At 43.7% G+C, this 11778-nt stretch overlaps 1 protein-coding gene and 1 pseudogene across 1 annotated transcript; both read left to right on the forward strand.

The window, feature by feature from the left end:
• Positions 1–1935: 1935 nt before the first annotated feature.
• On the forward strand, positions 1936–2844 carry LOC136638871 (olfactory receptor 10X1-like; annotated as a pseudogene).
• A 4084-nt stretch (positions 2845–6928) lies between these two features.
• LOC136641614 (olfactory receptor 10X1-like) lies at positions 6929–7870 on the forward strand. Its single transcript, XM_066617566.1, has one exon. It carries the CDS (start codon positions 6929–6931, stop codon positions 7868–7870), a length of 942 nt encoding a protein of 313 aa, XP_066473663.1.
• Positions 7871–11778: the final 3908 nt, after the last annotated feature.

The raw sequence follows: 11778 nt of genomic DNA on the forward strand, positions 1-11778 counted from the left end.
GACACTGATTTAAAGCTGAAATTCCAACAATATGTAAGTCTCCTCCAAAAATGAACTGACTGGTGCAACCCCTTCTGCTTCCTTCCTCTCACATATGCAGAGCTACACACAGGGCCTCTGAAAAGAATTTTATCAGGGGGCACAAAGTTTCTTTTGGGCCCCTTCCCTTCTCCATTAGTCATTCTGTTTTTATTCACTATGGTTTTATGCCATGAGCTGTAGCCTGTAAGTTCAAAAAGGGTATGGAAGGTGAGAAAGGGGTGGAGTGGAACACTCTGTTCTTTCCTATATTTAAGGTCTTACGCTCTTATTTTCTCTTCATGATAAATATAAATAAAATAAAAGAGGATCAGAGATAAGGAAGTGTATTTGATTTGAACATCTTCATTTAATGCTCAAATTATTTATTTATACAGGTATTTATATACCGCCTTTCTTTGGTCATCAGATTTCTGCTCAGACTTTAATCCAAGGCGGTTTACATAGGCAGGCTGTTCTAAACCCCCGTAGGGATTTTTACAATTGAATAGTTCTAGTCTTTCATAGAATTCCTTGTTCCAGCTGGATTTCTTCCCGGTCTGTCCTCTCTCTGGCCCTTCACCTCCCACGCTCCCCTTGACGATTAGACCTATGAACTAATTCGTCTATTGAAATAAATTCTGTAATATCTCAGTCCGAGTGATATACAACATAATACAGTAGTTCATTCTCCCTCAAACTGAGAAATGGAGCCGTTTCTCAGCTATTCAGAGATAAATTCAGATAAAGAGAAAGAATTTATATTGAAACTTCTTTTTATAGTGCCGGCCCTGTATCCAGTGCAAGTTTGGGGCCAAAAGCAGCACAGCTCGAGGCAAGAGGAATCGTTTCCCCTTACCCTGTGTTGTGCTGCAGTGGCCCCAGTGGGACCACCTCAGGATGCGGCGCAGATCTGAGCAGAACAGAGCAGCCAGTGCCAGAGGTAGCTCTGTGCTGCCTGGGAACAGGGTTCAGGATCCGGCATAACTGCTGGGTCCTGGCCCTACCTCCTGCTCCCCGCCCACCCACCCTGGGAACTCCAACCACCCACCCTCTCCCCGCCCTGGAACACCTTCCTCCCTGCCCTCCCCATGCCCCCCCAGACCCCTGCGCCAGCCAAGTTTGGCTGGTGCAACCCACCTGTTATCCGGGGCCTGTGTCAGTGCAGGGAGGCTGGCAAACTTCAGCGCGCCAGCCTAACTCCCTTCAGAGTGGCACAAAAGTGCTTTATGGCACTTTTGCGACACTCTTGGGCCAACTCAAGGGAGTTGCGCTGGCCCAACTTCCCCTTTGGATTGTGCCCTTAATTGCATAACAAAGGAGATCAGGGAACATATCTCTGCCTTCATTAAGTGATACACACCTATATAAAAAACTATGCAGGCTTACACAAAATGTGAATGCTAGTCTTCAATATATGCAAATATATGCAAACATTTTCTGAGATCCCAAGAAATGTTCAGCTCCGAGACCCCCTTTTTGACCCCCAGCCCAGGTATGATGTACCTCCTGAACCCTCCTCTCATAGGCACTGTGCACACATGATGGAGAAAACTTATGTTAACTCCTCATCAGTGTCATTTACATTGTCATACGTAGAGGAAAGACGAACTCAGACTGTAAGTTTCCAAATCTTAGCAAATAGAAGATGAATCCGACATTTTAAAAAAGGCACAGATGTGGCTTCTATTGTAGTTTATTTCTTTTGAAAGAGACACCTGACTGCCAGAGGGCAATTTCATGGCTTCATTTGAGAGGGAGCCCTTTATTCATTGCAAGCTGCCAAAGATCCCTTCAGAATTAGCAAGACAAACTCAACAGTGATGTGTACCCAATCGGTTCCTTAGTGTATAAAGTGCTTGCTTTACATTACTGTTTCCTCTTTTTTCCATTCAAGGTCCAAAGTGCTACAAGACCATGAAGAGGAACCAAACACATGTGACAGAATTTATTCTGCTTGGGTTTTCCATGTATCCACAGCTGCAGCCTTTTCTTTTTGTTACGTACTTCATCATGTACATCCTAACTTTGATGGGAAATATGCTGATAATGATAGTCATCGGGTTGGATCGGAGCCTCCATGTCCCCATGTACATCTTCCTTTTTGCTGTGTCTGTTTCTGAGATGTTTTACAGTTTTGCCATTGTCCCCAAAATGCTGGTGAATTTGGTATCAGATAGTAAAACAATCTCTTTTGCTGGATGTGCAGCAAACTGTCTCATTCTAACAATCATGGGCTATGACCGATTCCTAGCTATATGCTATCCCTTGCGTTACCCAGTCCTCATGAATGTGAGGGTGATTGCGTGGCTTATAGCTGTTTCAGGGGTTGGGTGATTTCTGGTCTCTCTATCTGAAGCAGCTATGGTCTTTAGTTTGCCCTATTGTAGCTCCAACACTATCAACCACTTCCTGTGCCATATGTTGTCAGTGGCTAAATTAGCTTGCAGTGATGATAACACTGCTCAAGTAATAATCTCTGTTATCCCTACTTCGGTCTTAGCTACCAGTATCCTGTTAATTATGTTAACATACATCTTTATCATCTATACCATCCTGCAATTTCCCTCCATGGAGAGCCAACAGAAAGCCTTCTCAACCTATGCCTCCCACCTCACTGTGGTGATTGTGCACTATGGGTTTGCTGCTGTTGTCTGCTTCAAGTCAACTGTCCTGAATGCCTTAGACAACGATGCTATGTTGTCAATACCCTATTCCATAATTACTCCATTTCTCAGTCCTATGATATTTACCTTGAGAAACAAGGACATCAAAGTTGCTGTAAAGAAATTATTCAGCCCAAAAATACTTTCCTCAAAGATATGAAAATATTAAATGCACAGAATGTCTGCAAAGATATTCAACTTGAACTAACACTTTGTGAGAGTTTTTTACCCATACTTCCATAAGTTTCCTACCACATGGCTTCATTGCTACTTTTTGGGGTCTCATTAGGCCATATAATTTTCTCTATCTGTTCCAGGGAGTACTTTCGCTACATTGTGCTTCAGAAATACTGCAGGAAATGGGTTTCCTCCTTCTTCTCTCACCAAAAATAGAGGTTAATAGATTTGTGATGGGGGAGAAGCAACATGAGAAAAGGGACAGAAGAACCCTTGCAATTAGGTATATGTCTCCATGATCCCAGGTTGAGCAGATGGCTTCCACACTGGAGCACTCAAATTCTAAGGCTTTCTGGCCTTACCAAAACCTCATTCAGGTATTCTTCTGATAATGGAATCACAGTCATCTCTGAAAGTCAACCCACAAGTGCATAGAACACAGTTTTAGGCCCAAATCCTAACCAACTTTCCAACGCTGGCATAGCAGTGCCAATGGGACGTGTGCTGCATCCTGCAGTTGGATGCCACTCATGGAAGCCTCCTCAAAGTAAGGGAATGTTTGTTCCCTTACCTTGGAGCTTCATTGCTCTTATGTTGGTGCTGGAAAGTTGGTTAGGATTGCACCCTTATTCACTTAGAGTAGACCACTTAATCTATGACTGAAACTGCAATCTCATACATACATTCTTGGAAGTAAGCATCACTGAATGCATTGGGACTTACTAGTGAGTAGACACGCATGGGATTGCGCTGTTAATTATTTCATCTGCCACATACTGTAGTTAAATAATTTTATCTTTATAACTATTTGGTTATGGTTAACTAAGGGCGCAATCAAACTTGCACTGGAGCAGGCAGGCCAGTGGGCCTTCACTTCATCCAGTGCAAGTTTGGGGCCAGAATCAGTGCAATCCGAGGCAAGGGGAAAACTCTCCCCTTACCCTGTGTTGCGCTGCACTCGCCCCATTGGGTCTACTCGGATCTGCGCCACCTCAGGAGGCGCGAATCCAAGCAGACCAGAGCAACCAGAGGCTGCTCTGCGCCACTTGGGAATGGGAACAGGATCCAGCAAAACCACCAGATTCTGGCTCCGCCTCCCGCTGTCTGCCCGCCCACCCCCAGAAGCACCCACTGCCCACCCTGCCCCACCCTGGAATGCCTCCTCCCCACATCCTCCCCACCCTCCCCATCCCTGTGTTGGCTGAGCTAGGTCGACGCAAACTTACCCTGCCAGGCCTGGATCTGGTACAGGGAGGCCAGTACAACTCCTTGCGCTGGAATCCCCAACTCCTGAATCAATGCCATCATGCCTTACTGCACATTTGCAACACCCCCGGGTCGGCTCAAGTGATTTGTGCTGGCCCAGTTTGGGGATTAGGATTGCGCTGCACTTTGCAGTTATAGCACCATTTAATCAATGATACATTTATTGAACTCATCAAGTAAGTAAACTCATGCTAGTAACAGAAAGGTAAACACATTCATCTATTAAGGACTCCAGATGTTATTTTCTTATGAAACTCAACCATGCTTTTCAATGGTAAGAAACCATTAGCTGTTACTGATTCTGTACGTATGTACACAAAACCTCTGAAGAATATCGTTTTAAGAGGACATGCAAAAAGACTGCCAGACACAGGCAAGGGGCATGTTCGTTTCATACAGGTACCAAAAGGAATGCGGACTTGCCTTGACGTTCCACATGTTCAGCCTGACTGCCATTAAAACTGCACAGTTTTCACCTGACACAGTCTGGGGATTTGGTGTGGAAGGATACCAGTTTCTGAAAAAGGCAAGTACCATGTGCCCTAAGTCATAATACAAATTGACTTATGCTCCAGTATAAAACATGACTTGCTCCAGTATGTGGAAAATGTCATGAGGCTAGAAAAGAAGAATAGCGGCTGGACTTGAAAATAAATTGCCAACTTCATATTTTGCTGTAGTCACATGTAACAAAGCCCCAATGGCTCCTTTCCCCTTGCTGAACCATTCACAGTAGCATTGACAAAGGAGTGGAATGGGAGGCAGGACTGCTTAGGGGAGGGGCTCTCAAAGTGGAGATTGTGAACCCCAAGGGCATTGCAAGCTGCTTAGGAGGGGCTTGCAAAGCTCTGAAGAACCAGATTCCATCTGGAATCCCCAGGATGGCTGGGGAAGACCCTGGTCTGAAGCCCTGGAAAGTCAGTGCCAGGAAGTGTAGGCAATACTGAGTTTGACTAGAGTTCAGTGAGCACCAAGAAATCTCTATCTTTTTTGCATCGCCACATGGGGTGTTGTGGGGATTGGGCAGCAACAACTTATTTCAGCCCACTTCATCAAATTATTATTATTAAGAATGTTAATACACTCTTTTTCATTAAAACATTCACAAATCATTTCATGGTGATCATGAAATGGTTACTGGTCATGCATGAAGTGAAGTCTTCATTAGACAGGTCTATATGCTCCTGGAGAGAGACTGATTGTCTCTGTGTGCATGACAAAGATCAGCAAGGCTGTAAATTGATTTACTATAGTGCATTTTTTGCCATCCAGTGAGTTCTTGGAATGGAACCCTCGCAAATAATGAGTCTCAACCTGTATATGCTTTTAACAATGATAGTAAATGGGACTTACTCCTGGGAAAGCATGGGTAGGATTGCAGCCTAGGATTGTTAAAAATTTTCCTGCTTGATGATGTCACTTCTGGTCATGACATCACTACTGGTGGGTCCTGACAGATTCTCATTCTAAAAAGTGGGTCCTGGTGCTTAAAGCATGAGAACCACTGAGCTACTGGCATCATTAAAGACAATTGGGTTACCATCACAACTGTGGTAGAGCACATCAAACAGGAATTTTTGAACATCATCAGCAAATAGTCTGGGAAGACAGGAAAGAAAAGAGGAAGATGTCTGCACTATTCATTTATTTTTTTTGCATCTCTCCAATACAGTAAAATGGATCACTTGTTGCTCATGAAGAGAAACTTCTGAGATAATATGTACTTCAAGTCTCAAAGGAACAGGAGTGATTTTTTAAAACATATAAGAGTCACGCACATAAACCTGCTGAGACTAAACTGTAACTTTTCAAAAAACAATAGAAGAGACTTTTCAGTCCTGGAGGAACAAGTTCACATTATCAATTGAAGTAATGCTTAATTATTTTTAACAACAAAATGGAATGATATAGCTTGTTTTAGAAGACAACGGGCACATGATTATTTTCCTCTGGTCTGATATGTTTAAAAAAAACTCGGTTTTTAAATTTCATTTAGCGTTCTTCTTTTCTTGTGCGAGATGAGGAATTCTCTGCATTTTCCATAATTTAGAGGAATCATGGTTTGGTGAACAAGAGGAAACTGAATGGTACATCGTTAGCACACTGTATGGTATGCTGTGCTCAGTGAAAGACGAACAATAGTTAATAATGTGCTGACATGAATTGGTGAGAAATGGGTCAGCAGGAGATACTGGTGGCAATTGCTTGCCAAACTCTTAAATCTCGTACCAAATATTAACTGCAAATTTGTCTACTGAGAAGCACATTTGTTGACAATGGGAACAGAGTGGAATTTTTAAAATGAGAAATTACTGAGGGAATATTTTGAGATGTGCAAAAATGTTTCATTGTCCTTTAATAGCACTTAAGAATTGACCATATACTGAGCCAGGCCCTTGGTCCAGCAAGGTCAGTATTGTCAATACTCACGGGCAGCAGCTTGCCATGGCCTCAGAATGGGCTTTTTCCAGGTTTGTACATTGTCATACGTAGAGGAAGGACTAACTCAGACTGTAAGTTTCCAAATCTTCGCATACAGAAAAATCCAACATTGAAAAAGGCACCTCTAAGAACAGATGTGTCCTCTGTTGTAATTTTTTCCTTTCTTTTGAAAGAGGCATGTTGATGGCTTCATTTGACAGGGAGTCCTTATTCATAGCATGCTGCCAAAGATCCCTTCAGAATTAGCAAGACAATCTCAATACAGATGTGTACCCAATCAGTTCCTTAGTGTATAAAGTGTTTGCTTTACATTACTGTTTTCTCTTCTTTCCATTCAAGGTCCAAAGTGCTACAAGACCATGAAGAGGAATCAAACACACGTGACAGAATTTATCCTGATTGGGTTTTCCATGTTTCCAGAGCTGCAGCCTTTTCTTTTTGTTACGTTCTTCATCATGTACATCCTAACTTTGATGGGAAATACGCTGATAATGATAGTCATCGGGTTGGATCAGAGCCTCCACGTCCCCATGTATATCTTCCTTTTTGCTTTGTCTGTTTCTGAGACGTTTTACGGTTTTGCCATTGTCCCCAAAATGCTGGTGGATTTGGTATCAGTAAGTAAAATAATCTCTTTTGCTGGATGTGCAGCACAAATGATTTTCTTCCTTGGACTGGGTGGCACAAACTGTCTCATCCTAACATTCATGGGCTATGACCGATTCCTAGCTATATGCTATCCCTTGCGTTATCCAATCCTCATGAATGTGAGGGTGATTGTATGGCTTGTAGCTATTTCTTGGGTTGGGGGATTTTTCATATCTCTAACTGAAGCCGCTGTGGTCTTTACAGTGCCTTATTGTAGCTCTAATACTATCAACCATTTCTTTTGCCATATGAGGACAGTGGTTAAACTAGCTTGCAGTGATGACAACACTGCTGAAATGATAGTCTCTGTTACCTCCACTGTGGGCTTAGCAGGCAGTTTCCTGTTCATCATGTTGACATATGCCTTTATCTTGTCTACCATCCTGAGCATTCCCTCCACTGAGAGCCGGCAGAAAGCCTTCTCCACTTGTGCCTCCCATCTCACTGTGGTGATTGTGCACTATGGGTTTGCCGCCATCATCTACTTCAAGTCAAATACCAAGGACAGCTCAGATAATGATACTCTAGTATCATTACCGTATACCATAATAACTCCATTTCTCAGTCCTATGATATTTACCTTGAGAAACAAGGACATCAAAATTGCTGTAAGTAAAGTAGTCAGCCAAAAAATTTTTCCCTCAATGATATGAAAATGTTAAATGCACACAGTGACTGCAAATTCACCTTGAACTAACACTTTGTGAGAGATTTTTCCCCACACTTCCATAAATTTCCTATCAAATGGCTTCATTGCTACTTGTTCTAGTCTCTATAAGTTGTATAATTTTATCTGCCACAATCTGCTTCAAAAATACTGCTGGAGATGGGTTTCCCCACCTCTTCTCTCACCAAAAATAGAGGTAAATAGGTGTGTGTGTGTGTAGACAAGCAAAATGAGAGAAAAGGGACAGAAGAACCTTTACACTTAGGTATGTGTCTCCACAAACCTAACTTGAGCAGGCTGGTGGTGGCACTTGTGCTTCTCAGGACACAATTCTGAGAGTGCCCTTTGCTGGCGCAATTTCCTTGCAGCAGCCAAAGAGTATTGCGAAAGTGCCGTAAAGCACTTTCGTGCCACCTTTAGAGGAGGGAGGCTGCTGCATGGATGTGTGCCGGCCTCCAGGCAGCCAGCCCAAGCCACACTGGGCTGGCAGAAGAGGTAAGCATGCGCTGGCCAAGTCAGACTGATGTGGGGGTTGGGGGGACGTGAGGAGGGCTGGGAAGAGGCATTTTGGGGTTGGGGGAGGAGTGCAGGCGGCTGGTGAGTGGGGGTGAATCCTTTTGCCAGATCTTAACCCCGGTCTCAGGCAGCATGGGGTGGTTCCAGGTTGCTCAGATCTACACCACCTCTTGAGATGGTACAGATCCAAGTAGCCCCATTGGATCTGTAGGGCCCAGGGTAAGGGGAAGTGATTTCCCTTGTCCCAGGCTGAACCGCTTTTGGCCCCAACCCCTCATTGGATACAGGGCAGGCCGGTCAGCCTTCCCATGGCAGTGCGGTTTAGGATTGGTTGCCCATATGGTTGCTTTCCCACTGGAACACTTTCACTGAGGCATTGCTTTTCTGGAGTTACCAATACCTGATTCACAGCTCAATCCTATCCACACTTTCCTGGGAGTAAGCCCCATTGACTCTAATGGGACTTAGTTCTGAGTAGACATGCATAGGATTGGGCTGTCAGTTGTTGTTCTGATAACACAGGCCAACACACATTTTGCTTCCTTAAACGTTACACCAATTCCTGGGTATATTTGGGGTGCCGATTCCAAAAATGGCATCCGTTTTGCCCTATCACGTCTAGTTTTGGAGACAAGGCATAGCCTCTTTAGTGAATGGTTCAAGCAGCTTCCTCATGAGGAAGCATACACCATGGCTTCTTCATGAGGAAGCTGCTTGAACCATTCACTAAAGAGGCTATGCCGTGTCTCCCAAAACTAGACGTGATAGGGCAAAATGGATCCCATTTTTGGAATCTGCACCGCAAATTCATATCAAACCACCAAAAAGTTTGGGAAAAACTTTTCTGACCCTCAATTTTGTAGGCCTGTGTAATGGAATTGCACTCATCTCGGATAGTCAACCCACAAGTGTATAGAATTTGCTTTTTTCTGAGTTACAAACTGTTGGGAAAGGAGGGAAGCAAAGCGAAAGCACCCTCTTCCCTATGGTAAGATATATCACCCAGCTAGTTGCTATCAATAAAGCATATACAGGAGGCTGGTTAGTTTCTTAAGAAATACTTTACTCACAGTTTTACAGTTGCTTATATACAACTTCTGATTGGTTAGAGGCTCCTACTACTTTGGAACAGAGAGCCCTAAAAGCTGTGCTCCTTCTGTGGGAGTATGGAGGAATGTGAACTGGCATTGTGGAGACAGAGCATGCATCCCTCACGTCCTTCTCCTGCAATGGGTTTGGAAGGAAAAGAAACTGTGTGCAGAAAAGGAGGAAGGGAGTAGTGTTAGGACCACTCCTTCTGGAGGGTCATACAGGGCAGGTCTAGAGGTCTGGACAGGACCTTGCCCTCCACATACCGGCAGGCAGCATTGCATCCAAATTCCAACACCAGCACCTAATTCAGGTATTCCTCTGACAATGGAATCACAGTCATCTCTGATAGTCAACTCACAAGTGTATGAAAAAACATTTTATTCCTTTAGAGCAGACTACTTTATCAGCGGCGTAAGCTGCAATCCACTAATACTTCTGGTTCCACTGAAACAATGGGACTTGGGCATGCATAAGATGACACTGCTAATTATACTTTCTGCCATTTCATCAACTATATATTGATCTGCTTTGGGGGTTGATTGATATACTATATATTATAGTATATAGTGCTATAATTTAATATACAGTATATAATATATATTGATATTCTTTGGGAGTTGGGAATGGTCTCCCAAGATTGTATGAACAGGCAAGGCTATTGGGGAGCTGCTTTTGATCCCAGAGCTGTTGTGCGAATGTAGAGAAGGATCTTACAAAGATCTGTTTGTAGAAATCCGTTTTGTCTAATATAAGAGAAGAACAGCATGCAGTCATAACTTCCATGACACATCTTCCTTTAGAATTCATCCATTACATTGCTCTGTGTCCCAGTGTGATTGACAAGTATTCTAACCAATGAGAGCAGTGTATTCAGGACCAATCAGAACCCATTTTCTGCTTCTATAGGTCTCTAACCTATACAATAGGGTCGCCCAGAAAGTAATGCACCACATTTTTTTCTTCAACAATTATTTATTGAACACAATGAAACTTACACACAAGAAAGAATGATGTTTCTTCTACACTCCCTATTTTTCCACGTAATCTCCATCCAGTTCTATGGCCTTCCTCCAGCGAGACACAAGGGCATGTATGCCCTGTCGGTACCACTCCTTGTTCTGGTCACGAAGCCATTTCTGCACTGTGCGAATCACCTCTTCGTCATCCTCAAAATGTCTTCTGCGAATGGCATCCTTTAATGGCCCAAACAAGTGGAAGTCTGAGGGAGCCAGGTCAGGGCTGTAGGGAGGATGGGGTAACACAGTCCAACCCTGTTTAGTGATGTGTTCCGAAGTCCTCAAACTTGTGTGAGGCCGAGCGTTATCATGTTGAATCAAACATTCACCTGGGTTGTTATGGCGCCGAAGTCGCTGGAAGCGCTTCTTGAGTTTGGTTAATGTCTTCACATAAGCTTCAGAATTAATGGTGCTGCCTCTTGGCATCACATCAATTAGTATGACGCCCTCACAGTCCCAAAACACAGTGATCATGACCTTACCGGCGGAAGCAGTTGCTTTGAATTTTTTCTTCTGTGGAGATTGAGGATGACGCCATTCCATCGACTGTCGTTTTGTTTCGGGCTCAAAATGGTGAACCCAGGTTTCATCACCTGTCACAATCCTGGACAAGAACGCTTCCCCCTCATCTTCAAAACGTTTCAGCAACTCAGAAGAAATGTTTTTTCTGAGAGATTTGTGGTCCACCGTAAGACAGCGCGGAACCCATCGTGCACACACTTTTGAGTAATCAAGAGCACGGATGATTGCATCCACACTTCCTTTGCTGATTGACAGCTTCAGCGCCAACTGCCTAGTCGTTATGCATTGGTCCTCGCGAATGAGCACATCAGCAAGCTGCGTTTTGTCAGGTGTGGCAGCCATGGATGGCCGCCCCGAACGCTGCAAATCTTGGAGCTCTGCCGAACCGCCTTCTAATGGCCTCACTCTCTGTGCCCAGCGACTAACCGTACTTCTGTTGACTGCAGATTCTCCATAAACTGTACACAAACGTTTGTGAATGTTCCCAACAGTTTCTTTCTCCACAGTGAGAAATTCAATGACGACACGCTGCTTGTAACGTACATCACTTACAGACGCCATTTCAAAACACTGCTGCAGCTACCCTATCTGTCTGAAGAAACCAAAAATTTGTGTGTGCACTCCTGAAAATTCAAATAATGTATATCTAAAGTTTCACATTCGTACCATTACTGTAGGCTGAGAAAAAAAAATGTGGTGCATTACTTTCTGTAGGCGACCCTCGTATATTTTGTGTGTGTGTGTGTGT

Source organism: Tiliqua scincoides, chromosome 2 (assembly GCF_035046505.1).
Source record: "Tiliqua scincoides isolate rTilSci1 chromosome 2, rTilSci1.hap2, whole genome shotgun sequence".
In the NCBI taxonomy this organism is placed as follows: Eukaryota; Metazoa; Chordata; class Lepidosauria; order Squamata; family Scincidae; genus Tiliqua; species Tiliqua scincoides.